Source organism: Dasypus novemcinctus, chromosome 1, assembly GCF_030445035.2.
Source record: "Dasypus novemcinctus isolate mDasNov1 chromosome 1, mDasNov1.1.hap2, whole genome shotgun sequence".
Classification (NCBI taxonomy): domain Eukaryota; kingdom Metazoa; phylum Chordata; class Mammalia; order Cingulata; family Dasypodidae; genus Dasypus; species Dasypus novemcinctus.
Genome location: NC_080673.1, coordinates 42,067,912 through 42,093,781, shown reverse-complemented (window position 1 = coordinate 42,093,781; position 25,870 = coordinate 42,067,912). Strand labels below are relative to the sequence as shown.

At 38.0% G+C, this 25,870-nt stretch overlaps 1 protein-coding gene across 9 annotated transcripts in view; it reads right to left on the bottom strand.

Annotated features, from left to right (window-relative positions):
• Positions 1-25,870, bottom strand: part of SH3D19 (SH3 domain containing 19) — a 313,873-nt gene that overhangs the window by 83,043 nt on the left and 204,960 nt on the right. For 6 of the 9 annotated variants that reach the window (XM_058282105.1, XM_058282038.2, XM_058282307.2 and 3 more), the window contains one exon: positions 14,937-14,976. In XM_058282105.1, the coding sequence (XP_058138088.1) occupies positions 14,937-14,976 (40 nt within the window). Of the gene's footprint in view, positions 1-14,936; positions 14,977-15,231; positions 15,252-15,555; positions 15,579-16,687; positions 16,838-25,870 lie in introns of those variants that run through there. The other 3 variants (XM_058282251.2, XM_071214439.1, XM_004469804.4) reach the window with 3 other exon arrangements.

The following is a 25,870-nucleotide window of genomic DNA, read 5'->3' as shown; positions in this document are numbered from 1 at the left end:
GGAAGAGATAATGAGACGCACCAGAACAGGGAGCTGAGGTGGCACAAGAGAATGATCGCCTCCCTCCAACTCCAGAAGGTCCCAGGATCAGTTCCCACAGCTGCCTAATGAGAATTCAGGTAGACACAGAAGAACACACAGCAAATGGACACAGAGAGCAGACAATGGGGGGGGGGGGGGGAGGGGGATAAGTAAATAAATAAATCTAAATTAAAACAAAACAAAAACTAAAGCCTTTGATAACATTTTTGGACCAATTCAAACGTTACATACAAATAGTAGAGCAAATAAAGTGACATCACCTCCAAGTTCAAATCTAAATAATTTTCAAGTTCCAGAAACTATGACTCTCATTCCTGTGTCTTTTAGTTTAAACTTTCAAGAGAAAGAAAGAGCTCATGGATCAGGGGGTCCATCAGTGATGGTAAAATGGAATACGTTCATGGGAAGCCATGTGGCAAAAAGGGTTTTCTTAGTTTTTCTAGGACTGCCCTAACAAAGTACTACAAACTGGGCGGCTTAAAGCAACTGAAACAGTTCTGAAGGCCCAAAATCTGAAATTAAGGTGTCAGCATGGTGGGCTTCCTCTGAAACCTGTAAGGAGAATCCTTCCTGGTCTCTTCTAGCTTCTGGTGTTTCCCAGCAAGACTCGTGGTCCTTGGTTTATAGACCCATCACTCTAACCTCTGCCTCCGTCATCACATGGGCTGTGTCTGTGTCTCTTCTCCTCTTAGAAGGACACCAGTCATACTGGATGAGGGCCCGTTCAGTCTAGCCTCATCTTAACTTGAATACATCAACACAGACCCTATATCCAAATAAAGCCACATTCACAAAGGGACATACCTTTTTGGAAATCACAATTTAAGACCCTAAAAGGAGCCTATCCCTCAGCTGGGACTGAGGCCTGAGAAACCAATTCTTAGAGAAGAAGGCAAGGGCCAGTAGTTTTGGTGAGTACATTGTCACTCCACCGTTCAGACCTGTGGAAAGAAATTTAAAACGGAAATGGAGGCCTAGAGGAGGCACTAGAGGATCAATTACAGGGGTTGTTTCCAGAACAAGGGAACTATACTAACAATGCCAATTGTGCTTTTTCCCATTAGTTATTTTATTTCTGAGTGACCTGTTCTTTCCTAATTAGAAGGGGCAGAGAGGATATCCTATTTTCAGACTGAAAAGAGATTAGAGGTTATTACATTCAAGAGAATATAATCAGTTTCCCAAAAGGAAGTTCATCTGCACTAGTAAAAGTACAGGCCAAAAATCTCGATCTCTTCTTCAAGTGGTCAAAGATAATAACCCCCAGACTTTAACAGCCTGTACAAAGCAAGGACACATAGTGGGTTGCTCATCAAAGCACCGGCAGATACCAGGTAAGAGCAGATACAGCCGGGGTCAGGGTGTTGGGTTATATCCCTGAGTAGAATCTTGCCATGGCCAGACACCCCTGCTCTAGTTGAGAGAACCTGATAGGACAATGAGGAATACAACTATGTAGTTACACGGGGACTTGAAGAGCCCTGATCTTGAAAGGCACAGGCACTAAAATTCATTCCCAAATGGGCTTAGTCTGTTTGACTCAGGTCCAGTTCAACTGTGATAGTCAGTTTCTTTTTTTTTTTTTCTCAAAGATTTATTTATTTATTTATTTATTTCCCACCCCTGCCCCGGCTTTCTCTTCTCTGTGTCTATTTGCTGTGTGGTCTTCTTTGTTCGCTTCTGTTGTTGTCAGCAGCACAGGAATCTGTATTTCTTTTTGTTGTGTCATCTTGTTGTGTCAGCTCTCCGTGTGTGTGGCACCATTCCTGGGCAGGCTGCACTCTTTCGCGCTGGGCGGCTCTCCTTAGGGGGTGCACTCCTTGCACGTGGGGCTCCCCTATGCAGGGACACCCCTGCGTGGCACGGCACTCCTTGCACGCATCAGCACTGCACGTGGGCCAGCTCCACATGGGTCAAGGAGGCCCGGGCTTCGAACCGCGGATCTCCCATGTGGTAGATGGACGCCCTAACCACTGGCCAAGTCCGCTGCCTGTGATAGTTTCATATGTTCATTTGGCTAGGCTAGAGTCTCCAGATACTCAACCAAAATGATAATCTAGATGTTTCTGTGAAGATATTTTGTAGATTATCAGTTGACTTTAAGTAAGAGATTATTTTAGATAATCTGGGTGGGTCTGATTGAATCAGTTAAATGAGGTGTTAACAGCAGAGCTGAGGCTTCCCTGATGAAGGAGGAATTCCCTCTGGGGGCAGCGGTTTCAGCCCAGGGAAGAGTTTCCTGAACAGCCTTCCCTGTGGTTTCCAGGTTCACCTAGCCAGTGCCCACAATTACACAAGCCAATTATTTATAATAATCTCGTAACTTATTTAATACTTAAATAAATTTAATACTTTGTTTATTCAGCATTTATTTAATACTTAATACTTTCCAATAAATACTTGGAAAGTATTGCTTTGGGACCTGAAATAAAAATTATGAAACAGATCATGCTTAACCAACCTGAGCATTCTAACACAAAAATACCAGTTAAGCAGAAAGGAAGAATATTCTTATTGGTTATTTTCTTCAAACCAAGCAGGGGAGGGTGATTTTTTTTTTTTTTTAATTTATTTATCTCCTCTCCCCCTCCCCCCAAGCTGTCTGCTCTCTGTCTCCATTCGTTGTGTGTTCTTCTGTGACCGCTTCCATCCGTATCAGCGGTACTGGGAATCTGTGTTTCTTTTTGTTGTGTCATCTTGCTGTGTCGGCTCTCCGAGTGTGTGGCACCATTCTTGGACAGGCTGCACTTTATTCTGCACTGGGCGGCTCTCCTTTTGGGGCACACTCCTTGCGTGTGGAGCTCCCCTATGTGGGGGACACCCCTGCGTGGCATGGCACTCCTTGCATGCATCAGTGCTGCACACGAGTCAGCTCCACATGTGCCAAGGAGGCCCAGGATTTGAACTGCACACCTCCCATGTGGTAGGCGGACACCCTATCCATTGGGCCAAGTCTGCTTCCTGGGGTGATCTTTAAAGGATGTTATTCTTGTTATATTAGTGTTATATATTTTTTTAAATTTTATAGAAGCTTTAGCTTAACATTAATGTTACATAAAAAATATGGAGGATTCCCATATAGTACAATCCCTCCTTCTGCCCCACCTTCCTCCATCTGACAACAGAGGATATAACGTTTTATGAATTTGGTAGTAAAATGAAAAGTCTTGAAATGTTTTATATATCTTTTGATACATTAATTTCACTGCTAGGAATTTATCACAAGATGGGATAATCAGTGATGTTCTATAAATCTGCAGGTATAAAGAACTTCATTACAGCATTATTTGTAATAGTAAAAAAATGGTAATCTACCAAAATATCTGACAATAGGAAAATAAATAAAAATTATGGTGGATTTATATGATAGAATCCCATTAAAAATTATGTCATGAGAAAATGTATATGAATTATAGTTTTGTAAAAAAAAAAGGTTATATACAAGACTATTTACATTATGATCCCAATTATATTTTAAAAAAAATAAGCACAGAAAAAAGACCAAATTGCCAAGATACAGTTATCATTCAGCAGTTGGACTATGAATGATTTTAACTGCTTTTTTTAGTATTTTCCCAAATTTACTATATGCATGCACTGTTTTTTTTATATTTAAGAAATAATTTTATCATACTTTGTAAGATTACATATTGAAATGGAAAAATGCTCACAATAATGAAATAATTTAAAAGCAGTCTATTCATGAACCTCTGTGTTAAAATTACAGTATTTATTTGAAAAGATAAAAATAAGAAAAATACATCAAAATATAATAGCGATCAAGTAATAGGGAAGTGAGGTTATAGATTATTTCTTTTCCTTTATGTATTTTTTTTCCAAATTTTCTATAATGAATATGTACTGTTAAAGAACAAATTAATATAAGATCACTGAAAAAAATGAAGAGCAAAATTGCGTTAAAGTTAGGATTTCACCATACGGAAAAATTATGACGCATGTAGTACTGTTTATAAGGAATTTTCAAAAAAATTTATTTCTCTCCCCTTCCTCCGCCTCCCAGTTGTCTGCTCACTGTGTCCATTCGCTGTGTGTTCTTCTCTGTCTGCTTGTATTCTTGTCAGAGGCACCGGCAATCTGTGTCTCTTTTTGTTGCGTCATCTTGCTATGCCAGCTCTCCGTGTGCACGGCAATACCCTGGGCAGGCTGCACATTTTCCGTGCTGGGCGGCTCTCCTTACAGGGCGCACTTCTTGTGCGTGGGGCTCCCCTAGGCTGGGGACACCCCTGTGTGGCATGGAACTCCTTGCACGCATCAGCACTGCGTGTTGGCCAGCTCCACATGGGTCAAGGAGGCCGAGGTTTGAACCTTGGACCTCCCATGTGGTAGGCAGACGCCCTGTCCGTTGGGCTAAATCCACTTCCCTATAAGGAAGTTTTCTACATGAAGTTTCTCTTCACAATGTATAACCAAGAGTTAAAACTAGGCAAGAGGGGGAAGCAGACTTGGCCCAATGGATAGGGCGTCCATCTACCACACGGGAGGTCCAAGGTTCAAACCCCGGGCCTCCTTGACCCGTGTGGAGCTGGCCCATGCGCACTGTTGATGTGCGCAAGGAGTACCCTGCCACGCAGGGGTGTCCCCCACATAGAGGAGCCCCATGTGCAAGGAGTGCACCTCGTAAGGAGAGCCACCCAGCACAAAAAAAGTGCAGCCTGCCCAAGAAGGCACCACACACACGGAGAGCTGACACAAGAAGATTATGCAACAAAAAGAAACACATATTCCCGGTGCCACTGATAAGGATAGAAGCGGTCACAGAAGAATACACAGCGAATGGACACAGAGAGCAGACAACTGGGGGCGGGTAGAAATAAATAAAAAATAAATCTTTAAAAAAATTTAAAACATTAAAAAAAAAAAACTAGGCAAGAGATGGTACTAAACTTTAAGCCCTGCTCATCATCTCTGGATAACTTCCCTGGACTTCCTGTGCAAGGCAGTGTGCCAGGGACAATATTGTCTGAAGGAAACAGGTTTGAAATCAAGGGGATGTTTGCATCTTATACACAGTGATACTCTGAGGCCTTTAGATAATCAATATTTTCCTTTCATTCTTTTATTTTCCTAATTACCAAAGTGTACTGATTCTCAATCCGCCTGTCTAAAAAGAGAGTATTACACACATGTCCTTTTTGGGGAGGCCTACTTTTTGTGTACATTGTGTTACACAAGGGTTAGCTTGCTCACTCTGCATCTTTGGAGAGTTATGCTATGAATGGAACAAGATCAAGGTGGCAAAAACTGTTACTAGGGCAAAATTCAATGCCCTGATTTATTATCTAGAGGAGCCCCTAATCAGCAAGGAAGCCTCCAACCCTGAATTTCTATTCTCAGGAACAGGTCTTATTTTTGGTTTTGAGAAGGGTTGTGAATATAAAGACGAAACTGAATTTTCCTTTCTTTATTGTGGTAAAATATGCATAAGCTAATATTTACCATTTTTAGCATTTTTATGTGTACAATTCAGTGGCCTTAACTATATGCACAATGGTGTATACTTATCACTACCATTTCCAGAACCTTCTCATCTCTCCAAAATCTCAGTAACTCTCCATTTCCCCACCCCCCACCCCCAAGCCCCTGGTAATCTCCAATCTACTTTCTGTTCCTGTGGATTTGCCTATTCTACATATTTCATATAAGTGGAATCATATAATATTTGTCCTTCTGTGATTGGCTTATTTCACTTAGTATAATGTTTTCAAGGTCATTCATTCTGTAGTGTGTATGAGAACATTCCTTTTTACAATCAAATAATACTCTAGGGTATGGCAGACCACATTTTGTTTATCCATTCATCTGTTGATGGATATTTGAGTTATTTCCACATTTTGGCAATTGTGCTACTAAGAACATGCATGTATTTTGTTTGAGTCCCTGTTTTCTATTCCACCTAGGAGTGGAAGTACTGGGTCATATGGTAATTTCATGTTTAACTTTTTGAAGAACTACCAACCTGTCTTCCAAAATGGGTGAACCATTTTACATTCCTACCAGCAATGCACATGAATTCCAGTTTCTCTACAATCTTACCAACACTTGGTATTTTCTGTTTGTTGGTATGCTTTTCAGAATAGCCAGCCTAGTGAGTGAGGAGTCGTGAGGTTTTGATTTGCACTTCCCTAATGACTAATGATGTTGAGTATCAAATGTGCTTTTTGGCCATCTGTGTATCTTCTTTGGAGAAATACTTATTCAAGTCCTTTACTCATTTTTTAAATTGGATGGCTCGATTTTTGGTGTTGACTTCTTATCCTGAATATTAATTCCTTATCAGATAATATGATTTGCAAATACTTTCTCCTATTCTGTGGGATTTTTCACATTCTTAATAATGTTGTTTAATGCACAATGTTTTTAACTTGATGAAATCTAATTTACCCAATTTTTCTTTTATTTCCTCTGCTGTTTGTGGACAAGACTGAATTTTGATCAACAGCAGTTTATTGTTAATAAGATGGGAGGTGACTGGGTTACCAGATGATTGTTTGACAATTCCGTCCACACTGACATTCTTCCAGGAACTAGGTGCCAATAAGGGAAAATATTTCAATAAAACTTTGAAGTCCAGGTGTACAAGGGCATTAGGTGGGGTAAGACCACAACCAAAGGACAGGCCGAGATCCACAAAGATGTATACAAAGTTCTCTCAACTAAAATTCCTTTATTACAGCTTTTGCAGAACTGTGTAAATAACTGCTTCTAAGTAATAATGAAGTAAGGTAAAGAATTAATACGAAAGATAACTCAAGGGGAAAAGAGAGGGAAAATTTAGGATGAAAACATCTTAGGGCCAGGATTTCCATGTGCTCCCTGGACTGCTGAGAACTGGGTAGCCACATAGGCCTGTCTACAAAAAAAGTAATAAATACAGGACCTGCTGCTGTTCCAAAGTTACCTGCCTGCTGATACTTTAATTTGAAATAACTCGGAGAAGCTCCCATATTAAGTACTATGGCAGAGGTAAGCCAGCTGATAAAACTTTTCAATTACCCAACTGATACACCATATAAATGCTTCATTTCCATTCCCACCACACTAGGGAAAAATGCTAAAGTCACATTTCTTAAAACCACAATATAACAATATAATATATATAGTCTCTGTAGGATGACATTTAATGTTAATAATTCTTTCACATCTCCCACTGCCAAGTGTTTTCCCCCCCACAAAACCTGTATACACTTTAATTTTTCACCTCATTTATAGCATTGCAGATGCTAGAGCAGAAGTAATGTTTCTCTTAAAGCCCAGAAAACATAATGGCAGAAAGTAATTATACACAGCTATAGTTTATGGAGGTAGAGGAATCAAAACATATGGGCAGGGAAATGCTACAGAATTAGAGTAGTTAAACTAAGCCCAACAGAGTATGATATATTAACAGACATATTTAGAAAGTAGAAAATTTTTTAAAAAGTTAAATCTTTTGCTTTTCATTAATTTATTTAAACCATAATGTGATGATAAAGTGTCAAAATAAAATCCTCAACATTCTTATAGGAGTCAAAACGGGAATCAATGCTGAGAAACAGGACCTGTTTAAATTCTTAATGACAAATTGGTTGCTATGAGTTTTAATGTCATCAACTAATAATTCTGAGGGTACTCAACTATGTGCTTCAAATATTCTGCATATTGAGTTTGAGTCCCTCTCTGTGTTGGGTGACATTTAAGACCACATCATGGGGAGGGAGGCTGTAATAGGCCCTATTGAAGCTGGAGCACCACAAAAACACCATGAAGTTACCTGAGATTTAAGAAGAAAAGAGAAATGGAGGTCATATAAAATTTTTAAACTTAAAATAACTGTGAAAGAGAATATGTCTTCAATAGAAATTTGAGAAAATCTGATCACGGAAGAAGCAACTAAGATTTTGTTACACATATATATATATACAAAGATATGAATAAAGATGTTTAATGCAGCATTATTTCTAGGTGTAATGAAATAGAAACAACCTAAACACTATCAGTAAAAGGCCTTCTTGTTGGCCTTTTATTTATGAAAATTTCCAGGATTAAAAAGAAAGTATGGGGGAACGGATGTACCTCAAGTGGTTGAGTGCCTTCCCATGTATGAAGTCCTGAGTTTGATCCCCAATACCTCTTAAAAACAAAAACAATTTATGTATTTTTTTTTTAAAAAAAAGATAATAAAAAAATACAAATGGAGAAAAAAACAAACCAACGATAAAACTAACTTTCACTGGGGAGCGGATGTAGCTCTGTGGTTGAATGTCTCCGTCCCATGTATGAGGTCCTGAGTTCAATTCCCAGTACCTTCTAAAAAAAAAAAGGCCATCATTCAGCTTAAGAGAAAAGCAGTACAGATATACTTGAAGATCCCTGAGGACACTTTCCTGATCTCATTCCTTCCATATCAATAACCTAAAATCACTATTTATCACTTCATGCATCTTTTAACACTTTTATTACATATATAGGTACTCATAAATACATGCAACATATTGTTTGTGTTTGCCTGTGATAAAACCTTGTCTCAGGACTCAGCAAACTTTTTCTATAAAGGGCCAGGTAGAAGTTGAATAATCCAGTTGCTCAGTACTAGAAAGTGGAAGACCTAGAATTTGAGCCTAAATTTACCTGAGTTTAGAACTATCACACTTCACTTGGTGGAGAGCTATGCCTCTTATATTTTTGTATTACTCTAGCCTCTGCCTAAACAATGTGATCATTCAAATATGGAACTAACAAATGGTAGACTTCTGTTTGTTGATTACTAGCCAATAAACAGAAACTATTAAAAAAAAAAGAAGGGCCAGGTAGTAAATATTTTCAGCTCTGTGGGCCATAAGGCCCCTGCTGCAACTACTCAACTCTGCTGATGTAGTAGCAAAGCAACCACAGACAACAGCCAAACAAATATGCATGGCTGTGTTCCCAGAAAACTTTACTTACCAAAACACGTGGCAAGCCAGATCTGGCCCATGGGCTGTAGTTTGCAGACTTCTGCTCTATTTAAATGGCGGTATCATACTGTATCCGTCCTTTCTACAATTTGCTTTTTATCATCCAAAATCATGTTTTTGAGATTTATTTACGTTGATACATAACTGTAGTTCCCTTAATCCAACCAGTGCTACTCTGAACATTATTGTACATGGCTCTGAGCACACGTAATAGACTTTCTCTAAGGCATATATACCACTTGGATTGTAAGGTATGAGCATTTTTAGCTTTACCAGATATTTCTTTCTAAATATATTATACAAATAACAATCCCATCAGTAGTGTATGAGAGTTACTGTATCTGATCCAATCAGTCTTTATGATTTCTGTGTCAACCTGATGGAAACAAAATGATTTATCATTATGTCACTACGCAGCTTCTTAACATTATTGAGGTGAAGAGTCTTTTCTTATATTAGTTGGCTATTTTGGTTTTATCTTTTGTGAGTTCCCTGCTCATATTTTACTGGATTATTTGTCTCTTTCTTTCTAACACACAGTTTTAAAATTTTTATCCTACACACTAGCTCTTTGTCACCTCTGTGCACTGCAGTCATGACCTGTCTTTTCACATGCTTTTGATGCTTTCATATACATAAATTTTAAAGTATAACATAGTCAAATTTTCTGTCTTTTTATTTAATGTCTAAGCCTTATGAACTCATTCCTTACCCCAAAGTCATAAATATTCTCATATAGTACTTCAAACTTGCAATTTTACTACTTTACTTTTATGTCCTTAGATCCTTATTGAAAAAATCAATTCCATACAGATTTTTAAAAATATGGATAATCAACAGTTTGAGCAACATTTGTTAACACATCCACTTTCCACCACTGATCTGTAATGCCACCTCTTCATATCACATGACAGACAAGTGTAGCTATCCATGTCTAGTCTGTTCCCACTGAACTATTCTCTGCTTAATTTCAAAACACTGTCTTCATTACTTGCTAATGACATAGGATAAGTCTATCTCTCCCTCTTAATCTCCTTCAAAATTGTCTTGATTATTGTTGCTTTTCCTTATAAATCTGAGAATCACTTTGTCAAGTTCCACAAGAAAATTCTATGGTGATTTTTACCAAAATATCACTGAGTTTTATAAATAGGTATCAAAGGGAATTATGACAGGCATTTTTATGAAGACTTTAAGGAGACTAAGATTCAAATGACAGTTTTCGAGAACCAGATTTAGGGTTTTTTGTTTTGCTACTTTTCTTGCTGCTGTGAATTACTATTCCCTTATAGTAGGTAAAACATTTGAGACCAAGTATCTGGTTTTTCAGCACTCACAAGTCACTGGGATCTATTTATTCAGAGGGGATGGGGTAGCTAAAAAGAGCTCCTAATTTTCCATTCATGGCACTGATTGCCAGAGGGCTTAACTTTTCTTTATTATCTTTAGCTCCACTTGACTCTCAATTAGTTTCCTAAACTGCCATTCCATGAAATATTTTTCTAGGTGTATTAATAGGTATGCCTGGGAAAGGAGGTTACAAATTCAAATAAATTTTTAAAATGCTGTTAAGTATATCTCTCACTTGGAATTTATAATGCATTTGAATATAACAAAGACTCTGAATAATGTCACAGTAAAGAAATATGTCTAATTCTGTTTAACTCATCATTTCACAAACTTTTATTGTAGTGAACATTTTTTGACATACTAACTAATATCCAATAGAAGAGTGTTGCATAGGGCATCAACTTTGGAAATGGTCTATTTAAACAAATAAGGCTGAGACAAAAATAATTCAAATGTTTCTGACATCCACATTAATCAATCAGCAAAAAGCACAAAAAGGCAACATCAAAAAAAAAAAAAACCTAATCAAAAAGCAGTAAGCAAGCCTCTTAAAAATGCTTAAATGGTGTTTTTTTGGTTGGGGTCTTAAGCGTTGGCTTTTAATTGATACATTTTATCCTTTACTTTACAAGAATTATGCTTTTCTTTTAATTTCAACACCGAAGTGAAAGAACAAGACAGACATCCCAGATTTATTCACCTCTCACTATGAAAGCTGGGGGAAGAGTCTGGCCTTGTAAAAACACAAACAAAAGGAAGGCATTTCTCTTATCCTTGCTGGCTTTCAGCCCATCATTTTTGCTGCCAAGTGGCCTGAGTGGGCTGAGGAAAACCAACAAACATACCAAAATTAAGTGACTTTTTGTTTCTATTTTCCTCTTCCTGCTCTGTTGACGCAGCAGGTATTAATCTGCTTGATACGCTGCTGGCCTGGTGGGGTGGCCCTGCACTGAGAAGGACGGCAGGGGAAGAACAGGTGACGGCTGATCTCGGTGGATCCCTGGCCTGAAAACGCCTTTACTGGAAAAATACTTCTTTCTTATAGGCCATTATTCCTTGCTGTTGTAACAAATATTCAGTAATGCTCGTGGTGAGGTTTTGAGAGTCAGATTCTTCCCAATTTGTATGGGGAAAATGTAGACATTTCCCTTTCTCTTCTCCAATACATTTAGTATTCATTTATTAAGTGCTTATTGGGTAGCAGGCACTATACTAAATGTTGGGTTACCAAGACTAGTAATGCAGTTCTTGGGAAATTTACAGTATAAATTCAAGGCTAAAGAATAATCAGAATACTGTCAGGTTATTGAGGATTTCAGGATATCCTCAAGATTACCATAAGCACTGCCTCAAACTTGGATCCTGACTTTAGGGTAAACGGAGCAGCAAAAGCTCTAAGAGGTGAAGAGTGTAGTCCAAAACAAATGGACGCACCATGAAACTGGAGACTTTTTCTTGCTTTCAATTGTATCCCAAGCCTAGAACTGGGCCTCTCAACAAATTTATTGGATACTGAATGAGAGAGAGGCTGGAGTCATCCAGAACCATGACTGAGCAATGTGTGAATCTTCTGTTTCATTCCCAACCCTACTAGCCTGTCTAGCCTTTCCTTGAACCTATTCTTTCACAGATGACCCATTCCTCATAAGGTGTAGAAACCCTCCTCTGTCAAAGTTCCACCAACAGATGCATATTCTGCCCTCTGGGACCCCAGAGGACACACACTAATTTCCACCAGTGCTACGTTTTGTTTCAAAATCTTTAAATCTACAGAAAAGTTGAAAGAATAGTACAACACATATATACATTTCATCTATTCACCAATGATTAATATTTTCCCACATTTGCTTCTTTCTCTCTCACTCTTTTTTCTCGGAATTATTTGAGAGTAAGTGGCAAACATAAAACTACCTATATCATTTTGAAATAACTTCAATCTTACAGGAAAGTTGCAAAAACTGTACAAAAACAATACATAGAACTACAACATAACCCCTCACCCAGATACCCAGATTTACCAACTTGTGACATCTTGTGACATTTACTGTGTCATTCTATCTTTCATCTATTATCTAAACATTTGAGAATAGGTTGCATACATTGCTACCCTAATACTTAACACTTTCAGTATACTTCCTGAGAACAAGGACACTCACAACCTTAAGTACAGTAATCCAGTTCAAGAAATGAAACACTGATATATGTAGGGCAATATTTTAAGGCAGTGTGATTGTTCCCCAACAAAACTTTCACCCAAATTTTAGCCAACAATGATGATCCTTGCCTCAATCACTATTACACGAAGAGTCACAAACTAACAAATCTCTATCATTCTTTCTGTAAGGATTTTTAAAAATTCAGTGTTAGACTCCACTATCATCATCTTTTTTTCCTCCGATATTTAAATTGTCCCAAATTTGGCCGCGGAGGTCTTGAAGCTGCTGTCCATGCCTTTTGGGTGTGACCTCATTAGCTGAGCCCTTCCTAGCTTTCTGTCACAGCTAGGAGTCCAGACTCACCTTATACTTTTCCCTGCCCCAGACCTGGAATTAACCATTCTTCTCTTGGTGGGGAACAGCTTTTATAAAGAATAATTCTGCAAGCCTCTTATACATGCCAATCCTGGATGTTTGAAGCCAGTTATCATTTTTGTCTCATACATCCCCCCAAACTTCCATGTCTTGCCTAAATTTACCCAGTCCCTCACATCAGTCCTCTTGTGACTTAGCTTTGACTTCTACCCTACTCTTCTTTTTCATCTCCCCATCCCAATTCAGTTGTTGTCTTCTACATCAGTGGTCACCAACCTGGCTATGCTTCAGAATGGGGAGACTTCTTTAATATGTACATTTCCAGGATTTACTCCAAACTTACTGAGTGTGAGGTGGGGCATCAAATTCTGTTCTCCCTCACCCCCCAAATGCCCCAGGCTACTTAAATATGGTCAGACCACTGCATTCTTTGAAATTTCAAGTTCCTGTGGTCCCCAGAATTTGACCAATATTACAAAGGCGGTCCAGAGCTACCATTTTTCTTATACAGGATAATATACTTCCCTCAATTTAATATGAAATCATTGGTGATTTGGAGGGGGGGAGGGTTGGAAGCAATCACATCAAATATTGTATTCATGGTGAATTTATAATGAACTAAATCCTCAAGACATTTTCATGTTCTATTGGTTTTTCAGATCTAAGAGTAAGGAGTTACATTTGTTCATACTGAAATTCAGTCCTACCTTCAGTATGTCAAAAGTCTACTTTTGACTTTTCATCCTAAATATTTTTACCCCTCCCAACTTCTAACTTTATGTCACCCACAGCTGTCAAAGGCCTCTCCTGTACATTGTCTGTTTTGTGGGTTTTTTGGAAAGTATTTTTTTTTTTAAATCAATTTTACAAACTATTCAAGGATTGTAGTGGTGGTCACATAACTGATTCTATTTGTCAAAGCTCCTAGAATCATACACTAAAAAGAGCTTGTTTCACTATATGTGAATTTTACCTCAAAAAAGATCAGTCTTACATTCTAAATACTCAGCTATATTCTCCCAGATTAGGTCTCAATATATTATTTTGATCGACAATTTCTGCAAAACACATTGCTAGTCTAAGTAACTGAGTTTTCATAGACTTTGTATTTTTATTCATCATTGAGGTCAATGCATTTTAGGGTTTGATCCTTTGATAAATCATCAGGGTTTAACTGACCAGACCAATCAATCCAATAAAGAGATGAAGAATGCAATATTATAATTGCAATGTTTATCAGTTTCCAAAATACAAAATACAAAGAAAAAGCAAAGGAATGGGAGTAAGGAGAAAATAATGTGAGAAAAGGCAGTGTGAATATCTATTCCTCAGCAAAACTTTTTACCCAAGTTTTAGCTGCCTTTACAGCTAAAGAATACAACCTGTCATTCTTGCCTAGAAATGGAAGTCAGACAAATTTCCAACTATAAGTCTGTGAGGATTTTTGAAAATATTCTTCTGTGCTAGTGAAGATCTATAGAAACACTGTGAGGTAGTATTGGGTGAGAGGTTTAAATGATATAACTTTCTTAACCATTTGAAACTATCTTACTAGAACTTGAAATAGTTTATTTGAATACATATACGCTAGTTTAAAAAAATCTAGAAGGAAATACACCAAAATATAAGTATTAGCCAGCCATTCTAGGTGATAGACAAACTTTTTTTTTATGCTTTGTATTTTTTCATATTTTCTAAATTTCTACAAAAAGCCTATATTAGTTTTACAATCAAGAAAAAAGCACTATATATTTTAAAGAAATACGGCATAAGAGGAGAAAAGCCACAAAAAGAAAGGTATGAATAAAATATATTTTTTATGAAAGTATATCTGTCACTTATAGGTATTCTCAAAATAAAACATGTCTTACAGGTAGCAATAATTTTATAAAGAATTTTTATTCAGAGAATGAACAGGACTTCCCCTGTGAAGCTTCTCTGAATGCCTCAGAAAAGATTCAAATAGACAGTAACTAAAAGAGATACTTGCATTGCCTCCAAACAATATTTTTCAAACAAGCAGCTTTACACAGAATTATTAAATACTATAAATTCATACCTTGAAGAACGATGCTCTGGCTTATTTCTCTCGTTGCAATCTGTAAAGAAAGAAGACAGGTACATGTCAAAATGCTCTTTACAAGTCCTGGAGAAGTTCTTAAATCCCAACTGCCATACCACTGGATTCCACAAAGGACTGTTCAAAGGTCTCTGTGTCTTTCCTAAACAAACCTTTTTAACAGAGGTGAGGAGAAGATTTGTCTAAAGAGGAGATAGAAAAGATACCACAAAGAACAGGTATATATAGTTTTTACAGTTTGTTAAAATCAGCTGCTTGGAAAATACATCATTACCATTTATTATTTCATTTTAAAGATCTTTGCTGTTTTAAACACTTTTCTAAAACCCAAACAGATTTAACTAAGGAAAGAAAGTAAGGAAACTGAAAAGCCACAGATTACTCAGCTCAAAAAAATCATTCCATGAATCATGCTTGGCAGAAGCTTCTAACAGAATGGGGAGGGAGAAAAAGGAGGCTTTGGCTATAGCAACATCTGCAAATACACTAACCAGTACCACCCCATCCTTAACTCTCTATCGCCCAGAACATTTTGGAAGTTGGATTTCAAAGTGCTATAGGGCAGTGGTTCCCAACCAGGGGTGCTTTTGCTACCCACGGGGCATGTGGCAATGTCTCGGGACATTTTTTGGTTGTCACAGCTGGGGAAGATGGAGCTACTGGCATCTGGCAGGCAGAGGCTCGAGAAACTGCTAAACATCTTCAATGCACACAGGACAGCCCCCACAATGACGAATCATTGAGCCCAAAATGTCAGCAGTGTTCAGATTGAGAAATCCTGCTACAGGGTAAAACACAAGTGCACAGCTGCCTAAGTTTACAAAAGTGCCTCTCTAAACAGAAAATGCTGTTAATCAATCTGAAGACGATCACAAACAAGAGAAATGAGTCACAAAACCCACAGGCTGTCTTTTTCTTTTCTTTCTTTTTTTAAATTTTTTTGACTTTAGAGAATTTTTTAAAGTACATACTTTAAAAAAAGTAAGTGAAGTAAAAAGGCCCCGATGTTACAGAAAAAATCACAACAGAAAGCAACTTAAAAATGACAATAATATCCTAAGCAATAACTTTGAAAAAATAATCGTATGCAATATTGTGAAAATATAGTTTTCTGAAGTATTTTCTGAATTAATATTAACAAGATAGAAGTTTATGACAAAACAAAGACTTGACAAGAACTCTTTTTTCTTAATTTTATTGCTGGTTAACAGCATAAGGAGGATAAAAAACGCATTCTAAAACTTCTAGACAGAAATCTGGAAGGAAAGGAATTGGATTTATATAGTTAAATGAACTACCAACTCTGAATGGGTTCATAATAAAAAAGAAATCTTTTTAGGAGACAAAGGAATAGTGCACATGAAGACAAGTTTCTCTGAAAGACTAACAATTAGAGAAAGATTCACAACAAGGTATAATGGTCTCCAAAATTAATATGCTTCTGGCTTCAATTTCTCTTCACAGTGATCACTGCACTGACGCTTTCAAAACTTTGTTTTACTTCAATTTGGTTTTACCCCCTCCCATAAATAAAAAGATATTGTTTTTTCAATTGTTGAATTACTAAAAATTTAAAGTCATAACAATACATTGCACATTTTAATCAACTGTTCCATAGCTCCCTTCCAGCTTTTAGTCTGCTAGTTTTGGGAACAAAATTATAATATCTCCAAGTAAATCCATACTCTGGAGGCACATCAGCCAACCTCATATAACAAAACAACTCTTACCTGTGGCTAAAGATGTGCTAAAACTGCCCCCAATGTCATTTGCTGTGGCTGTGATCCTAGTTTCGTAGTTTATTCAGGCATGTAATAGCAAGTTCCCCTGCTAATCTTCCTGGTGGTGCAACACAGGAGGAGAGGAGAAATAGAGTCACGATGCATGTAAACAGGAGAGCATCGGAGGGCTTCCTTCCAGGGCCAGTTCTGATTGGCAGATGGGTTATGACCAGTCTGCACAGCTGGAATGTGGCCACTCAGGAAGCGAATGGCTCATAGCTCTCCTTCCCACTTGCTTAAAACAGGAAATTCTACACTCACTTTTATACTTTCTTCTCTAAGAAAATACAAATGGCTTCCCACAGTACTTTCCCATTGAACTATTAATTAAAACCAGGAAAATAACTTGATCGTCTGTTGAAGGACGTTTTAGACAAATTTGCTCTTACTTTCTTATGTATTATATTCCTATGTAACACACACAGTGTTTCTACATGTTATTCCTAAGAACCCATATAATTGATACTTTGGGGTCAAGTTTAAATCATCTATTACTTACAATATCCCCCAAACCCTACCCCTTGCTAAGAGAAAACAAACTGACACACATATTCTTGGCTTGATCATTTTTTTCTCCAAATATACAAATGACATACAGATGACTGGATTTTGTATTGTGCTATATAGTCATCTATTAGCTTGAGGACATGTAAGTATGTTTTATATCTACGTATGTCCACACATTTTTATTTAGTTATAATTAAAGCAAAGTAATTTTTATGAGAACCAAGAATATTGTGCAATTGTCAAGAAACACATTAGTGGAAAATGCTGAATTTCTGGCAAAATAATAACTTATTTTGGTCCGAAAGCCAAGACTGAACAAAACAAAGCTCTGAGGGCAGATTTGGATATCTGCTTTCTTGCCAATAATAACAAAATATTTGGATAAAATCCCCTTAAAAAGAATGAGAATAAATTTATAGCAAACATGGAAATTTTATCTTGGCTATACACAGTACGCTCAGTGTATAGGTTTTGTTTCAAATCAATCAAGTACCTTTGGCACATCCCCATTTTTTTTAGAGTTTCTAATTTTTCAAATTATTAGGAAAGAATATACTTGCAAAGGCTTCTTGAACTTAGATATACTTAGAAGTTATATAGTAACTTAGTAGCCCAAAGTTTCACCATTTCTATGAAAAAAAAAAGGTTATTAAAAATAAGAATGTCCTACCTCTAAAATTTATTTGCCAAATGCTGCACATTTGCAGTGGTTAATGTACCAGCCCGAGGGGCCCACCAAGAGAATGAGGTGACTTAGGTCACCCAGAAAGACCAGCGTACACTCTCAATGCAAGGGTCAGCATGACTGAAAAATCAGGTAAAGGTCTGTTGGCTTTACAGGTATATCTAACACACACACACACACAGAGCTTGCATTCCCTGATCCTATAAACCACATACCTACCCACGCCTGCTGGTTCATAAAGCCGACTGAGTAAATGGAAGACTACTACAAGCAGAAGAAAGGCAGAAGAGCAAGCAGAGCTGGTGTAAAGGCTGCTTATGTCTGCATGTAACTGTGGGGGAGAAGTGGTAGAAGCAATATGGGAAGACTTGGGGCAACAAGGAGACTTGGGGTCAACTGGAAATGTAGGATACCACCTGGATCAGGCACTGTGTGTGAGAACTCCAGATTATCCACATTTTCCTGTCAGGATGACTTCTGGTTTAAAGTAACCTGGATAGAATGGGATTACAATGTTCATGTATTTAGGTGTTACATCCCTTAGGTAGTTCTGGTGGGAACAGCTTTTTGGAAATGGCTAGACAGACCCCACTAAAATGGAACCATTCAGGGTGACTCTGAACCTAATAAAATGAAATGGAGATGACAAAGATGCAAATGTCCTGTTTTGCTTTGATTAAAACAAAGAAGAAAGGCCAACGCAGAACTTCTTAGAATCTGTTCTAAGACATTCAGATTTTGAAAATCTGGCTTGATTCCTTAACTGGAGAGAAATTCAAACCTCACTGGGTAGGGACCTACTTTTCTAACTCAAGTTGGCAGTGAAAGGTCCTCAATCGTTCTTTGAAATTAGGGGAAGACGACAGTCCAAGTGAATAAAGCTACAGAACACACACATTCACTTGCAGAAACACTTCAGTAGAGTAGAAAGTGATATAAAGACACCTGTCTTGTACCCTTACAGGTGTATTACCTATGAAGGGTTTCTATAGCCTACTCCCAAGCATGATTGTCAAGTTCCAGCTTAGGAGTATATATTGTATACTTTTTAAAAAAGATTTATTTTATTTATTTCTCGCCACCCCCTCATTGTTTGCACTTGCTGTGTCTGTTTGCCTTTCCTTATTATTATTTTTAAAGATTTACTTATTTATTCCCTCCACCCTCCCACCCCCCGTCTGCTCTCTGTGTCCATTCACTGTGTGTTCTTCTGTGTCTGCTTGTCTTCTATTTAGGCAGCACTGGGAACCTCCCTGGTCTGCTGTGTCTATCGTCTCTCCTCTGTGTCTCTTTTTGTTGCACCATCTTGCTGTACCAGCTCTCTGCTCGGACCAGCTTGCCATGGAGGCCAGCACTCCTGCTCAGGCCAGCTCTCTGCTCAGGCCAGCTTGCTGCATGGTCTAGCTCCTGCCTCACTAGGAGGCCCCAGGAATCAAACCCTGGACTTCCCATATGGTAGATGGGAGCCCAATCGCTTGAGCCACATCTACATCCCCCCTTGTTTCTTTAAGAGGCACCAGGAACTGAACCCGGGACCTCTGATTTGGGGGGGGAGACACCTAACCACTTGAGCCACCTCCGTTCCCTGCTTTGTTGGGTCTCTCATTATGTGTTTCTTCTGGTGTCTCTTGTTGTGTCACTTTGTTGCGTCAGCTTGCTGCACCTGCCCATCCTATAAGCTTGCAGTCTTGCTAGTCTTCTTTAGGAGGCAGTGAGAACCTCTGCTCCCTGCTTTGTTGTGTCTCTTGTTATGTCTTTCTTCTTGTGTCTCTTATTGGGTCATCTTGTTGTTCAACTTCCCATGCCTGCCCATTGCACCGGCTCACTGTCTTCTTTAGGAGGCACCAGGAACCAAACTACGGACCTCCCATGTGTTAGGTGGGAGCTCAATCACTTGGGTCACATCTGCTTCCCACATATACATTGTTTTTTAAACACACATCAATCCTAAATAAAAATTCAGAATAAACTAAAGGGTCCACACAGCCTGAAAAAGAATTACTTGCAGTAACAATGTCATTACTTTTTTATGATTAGCAGGATAAATAAAGCTATGAACACATGGAGTATAAGATAGAAGATACTCAAGGTTCATGACTGTCACTTTGGTGACCCTTTAAAAGATAGTAAAACTGGTTCCACTCAAGTAGAATGTGGGTGGAATTTTATATATCTGATAATGGAGTTTCAAAGGCTTTTCTGAAAGCTTTAACTGGTTCTTAAATTTAAGCAAGAAAACCACAAATATATATGCCTATCTAAAAACAAGTGCTCATTTTACGAAATAATGGACACCAGTTAAATCCTATCCACCTCCTCTTTCCAACTTTCTAATTCATTGTGTCCGCCCTTGTTCAAGTGTGTCTCCAAACTGATTTCTCTTCACTTTTGAGACTCCCACAGGAAATAATACATGATAGGTTTTTCAGTAAACATATTTGTTATTGCTGCATTAATACATCCGTTGACCTTAGTAAGAAAGTTCTGACTTTCTTGGTTGAAAATAAGCCAAGAAATGAAAAATGACTTCTGCAAGTTCCCACTGCCGGAGGAAAATTAGACATATTATAGAGAAGTATATTCTACTGCTGCCCACGCTTCTATGGCTAAGTGGAAAAGTTGGTCCACAGCTTTGGCAATGCTGACACCTCTCATTAATTCTAATTATAAAGTGACTAAATGAATTAAAACACAACATCCTAATCACACAGGGAGAGAAGGACTGCAGGTGGAAGGGAAGTCTTTTCAATGTAAGGTTTATGTTTCAACAAAGGAGTAGATTTTGTCTCTGGAATCTATTTTCTCCTTCCCATGTCCACTGTTCTTCCCCCCATTTTAGGTTCTTATCAGCACTTGTAGCACTGCTGGCTGTCATCGTGTCCTGACTGGATTTTCTGGTTTCAGTCTCTTCTCCTCCAATATAATGTACCCAAATCCTTGAGCACTAAATGAGCTGATGCCAGTGACATCGTTAGCACCTGCCAGCATACAGTGAGCATTCAGTATAAATGCCTGCTGCCATTATGTTGTTAAAGGCCCGCTATTACCCAGTGGTATGACACCAGAAGTTACTCTACCTCTCTCAGTCTCAGTTTCCTCATCTACAAGATGGAAAGAGAATTTCTGGCAGAGTTTTTATGAGGATAAACGAGTTAAAGGGTATTAAGAGCCTAGCTCAGTACCCAGAATATAACAAATTCTAGGACTCTAATTCTGTTACTACTATTCTTAGTATCTTTAATGCCTGGTTCAAGAATTGCCTCCTCCATAATTCTTGGTTCCTTTTTCCCTTCAGCATCCTTTTTGAACACTTACACTAGCTATGCTATGCACTTGTCACTAGGCACATAATAAAGCATATTGCTATTTAAGGTTTTAGGCATGTGGTCTGGCCCCTTATCTGATGAAGGTGGGCTATGTCTTAGACTCTGCCTCACAGTCAGCCCTCAGTAACTGCTTGTTGATAATGGTAATATCCAAAGTCTTCCTATTTCCTTTTCTGGCCTCTTTAGGATGCAGTTGGTTCACTGGCCTACCTGACACTGCTGAAAAAAAAAGTGCCTTCTTAAAAATTCCCATATATTTTTGACTTTTTATAAACACAGTAGTGATTTAAAAGTCACTTTCACCCTAAAATGATCCACTTTTGGTCTCTCCTTCTGCCTCAAAGTAGGTCTCTCCAAACCAAACCAGGCATAATCAGAAAAACTACATCACATGTGAGTTAGAAGAGGAACAAATTATTTGGCAGCAGGATCCTACTTCTTTTTAATAATTATTTAAAATAGTTCAATGGAATCAATTTGATGAAATTCAACTGACAGTCGAATTCAGGGTTTTTTTATGATTTGAGTTTTATGTGTTAATAGTTTCATAGATGAAAAATCAGAGCCTCTATCTGCTCTGTCCCTTTTCACCCCAAGGTGAATTTGGCAGAGACTTTTTAGAAGACAGATATTTCATCAGTGCTGCTCACGTCCAGGGAAGCCAGGTGCTAAGGGAAAGAGAAATGAAGTAGGTTGGGGACGAAGCGGCATCAACCCTCTTGATGGTCCCACTTGAAGCTTCCTAAAGATTCTCTAACTGTAGTAATTACTTTCATACCTCTTCTTGTTAGAAAATCTTATTTTTTTTACAGTAAGGGAAATGTTAAGGAGGCATATAAAGATCTTTCAGTTAAAAAAACAAAGAAAAAACTCCTCGATTCCCTTGACTACCACAGTAACCCAAAATTCAAAATATTAGACCATTCATAAGGGTTTTTCTAAAGGAGTCATAAATGCTCCAAGAATGGGAATCTGAGAAGATAACCTAATAACAGGGAATGTGTTCAGTGTTTCCCAAATTATAATAATCTATTAAATCACAAAGTATATCAGAATGTTAAAGATGCTGAGAAATTTTGTAGTTATATTTTTAAAAATCTGTTTAACCTTAACATAGCCTTTCCCAAAATAATTTGAGTATGAAAAAACATGTTTTACAAAATCAGCTGGACAATATTATCTCATTATCACACATATACCACCTCCGCCCCCCTCAGGACCAATGTCCCCTATAAATATTTTGGTCTTAGTCATCTCCATATCCAGAGCCATTCCTGACACACAGCTGTCGCTTCTCAAACACACACAATTCCAACTGGTGTAGGACCAGGCTCCAAGTACAAAAGGGAGTGCGGAAGTGATGACAATGAAACTTCCTTCCAATGCAATCAGATGGAACCATGATCTTTTAAGAATATATTGAATGCATCCTTTCTTTAATCCCATTACTTATTTATCTTTGATTCTGCATTATTTAGGTTAATTTGTGCATCTTAGATGGATAGAAAAGGTGAGCACTGATTACTTAGTGGCGTCGTGTATCTACAGTTGCATCATGCCCACAATGGGAAGTCAATAGAAATTTCAGCCTGACAACCTAAGTGAAGGTTAAGAGTATGAACTCTGGGTCAGACAGGCCTTTTTTGAGTTCTTGCTTCACTACTTATTTATTACTCAAGTGACCATAGTGAGTTACTTAACCTCTGTAAGCCTCAGGGTCCACACAGTATCCATATCTCATCAAGTTGAGTGAGGATTAAACAAACAAATAAAAAGCATAAAAGTATAGCATGGTTGTTGAGTACTGTAAGTGCTCAGTAAATGTTTACTACTATTATGATAGATAATATCAGGGGCACAGAAGACTCAGTGTTCATAATATTGGGGGTAGAATTATCTAAAAGGTTAATTATCCTCTCTCCAGTATAGATTTTTCAATTCTGTAGGATTTTTTATTGCTTATTACTGGTCAAAAGGACAGGAATGTACTAATATTTCTAAACCTTCCCTTATCCAATAGTTTCAGCCTCTTTCCTTTCCCAGCCTTTTTCAACCAAGTCTACTATGAAAAATTAATAAATCTGATTTTCACTCTTTTTCATTTTCCCATTGCAGCCTCTGGCAGAAGTGATAAATAACCCCTAAACAGAAGAAGCGGAACGAAAAAAACGAGAACTAAAAGGCCAGCAGAGGCAGTTCCTTCATGATGAAAAACTGTGCCAGGTAGGGACTGCCTTCCATCCCATTCCTTGAAGCCCTACTGCCTCTCCCTATCCCTAATTCTTCCTGTGGGTTATTAAGCCTTCACAGTCATTTTTTAAGATTCAAGAAACGAAAAATGAATTTCATGACTAGGATGAATGAGTGTATATAGAAAGGACGGACATATATTAAAAAGAAATATTTTATCTATTTATGAAATTACTAAAATCTGCCTAAGTCAGGATGGTATGGATTTCATTTGCAAGAATCCAGAAAACAAAGATTAAAATTGTTATTTCAGGTGCCAAGGATGGATAACTTCTTAACCACAGTTGCTTTTTCAATATTTTAGGGTAAAAATTTTAATTTTTTTTTCCTTAAGAAGCAAAAGAACCATTCTCACTGTTTCTTTTTCCTTAAGTTCTAATTAATTCATAGATCAGATAATATAAGTTTTTAACTCTGTACAGCTGCCTGCAAAATAAGAACTATCAGAAAACAATGTAATCAAGAGACTCCTCTGCCTGAGAAGTCGGAAGAAAGGAAAACAACATTATTCTGAATACCAGGAACCTCACTCTGGTGTAAGAACACCAGGCTCTGTAAATCTTTCATACGTGGATAAGGATGTTTCTGATCTAGGTCTTCAAACTGAGCCTTTTATCCACAGTGGGGGCAGTCTTAGTCTCTAATCTATAGCAATGATTTTCTTTTTTTTTTTTTCTTTTAACCAAGACAAAGGTAAAGCCACATGTAGGTCCTGGTCAAATTGGCTTACCCAGGGATAGGGACTGTATTCTCTGTACAACATATCCCTTCTTGCAAATTCAAGCCTACCCGCCTTCTTCTGCCCCACTTGATTGTAAACTCCCATCCACACAACCACCTCAAAAAAGCTACAGGAACACAAACAAGAAAAATGCCCAACTCTTCACCCTGCAGGATGAAGGCCAATTCTTCACCATGCGAATGCCTCCTAAGTCAGTGCTCGGTTCTGAGTTTTCACAGAATCTTTGAGAAGAGACTTGAGAGACCTGCCACCTCTCGGCGGAAGCCTTATTTAGTTTCCCAGAAGCAGAAATAATGGCAGCCCCCTCCCCCCACATATACGCCTAGCCCCTGTCGGCACATTCTTACATTTCAATTCCACCTACATCTTACTGCTGCCACTCTAAATTCCTACAGGACAGGGCCTTTATATGTTCGGTAAAGCCCCTTATACAAAATAGGTTCAACATAAGTATTTGTCCTTGAATACACAGGGAGGGCTACCATCCAAACCTCCACAATCCGCTGAGCTAAAAGCCTTTGTGTTGTCTGTTTTTTCTTTTTTGAAGGGAAGGAGAATATAGAGAAGAGATAGGCATTACCATGCAGAGGCTTCAAATAATTTTGATTTGGAAAGAAAGCATTTTGAAGTGCTACTTCAGATCTGCAGAATTTGTAAAAACATGATATTCATGTAATGAAAAATGCACTGTTTCAGCAGGGGGAAGCAAGGCAATTATCAAAGAGAGGCACAGAAGTTACACAAGGGATTCACTTCTGTGGCTCAAAGGTCATAGAAAACTGTTGAGATAATTTCAAGAAATGACAAACATAATAACTATTATACAGCAAGTCTTTACTACGTTAGAGGTGTCTTTGAACATTCTCATTTAATCTTTGCAGAAGTCCCATGATGGATGCCTTTTCCATTTCATTGATAAGAAAGCAAAGTCTCAGAGTAGCTAGTAAATAAAACGGGAATATGAATTTTCAAACCTGGATCTGAAGAACCCCAAAGCCCCAGATCTTTCTACTACATCAGAAGACCGGAGGCCCCACTTGTTTGATGGACTACATCGAAAATGTGCAGAGATGCCGCTCATCACAAGCCACACTCCTATTTCAGTATCAGTGTGTGGTTCGGAGCCTGGATCTAGGGTCTCATATTCATATTCCTTGCCACTGTCTCTGAGGTTTTCTTTTCTTTTTTTTTTTTGAGGTATTCTTTAGCTCCACAAAGCACACGAAAACCCTCCCATCAACTCCTAAGAAAATAGAAGATTTTGACTTGGGCAATTTAGGATAAGATGTCTAAGCTGGGGGAATAGCTCCAATTCACAACCTACTGCTGTCAACAATATGCTACTATCGTTAGGTTTATGGCCAACAGAGTATAGATACAGGTAAATGATGATAAAGAGGTAGCAGTTTAGTGATAATAATTAACTATAAAATTAACAGATTGTAAGACAGGCCTGATTTTTGTTGAAATATTGTATGTGTTTTTAATTGCTCATCCCTGTGCCTCAAAGTGACCCGAGAAAATTATTATATTTTTATAAGTATACCAAAGTCAACACGAGAAAAAACCTGGGTGTCACTGATTTTCTTTTCATAATTAGCAACCTTTTCATTACAATGCTA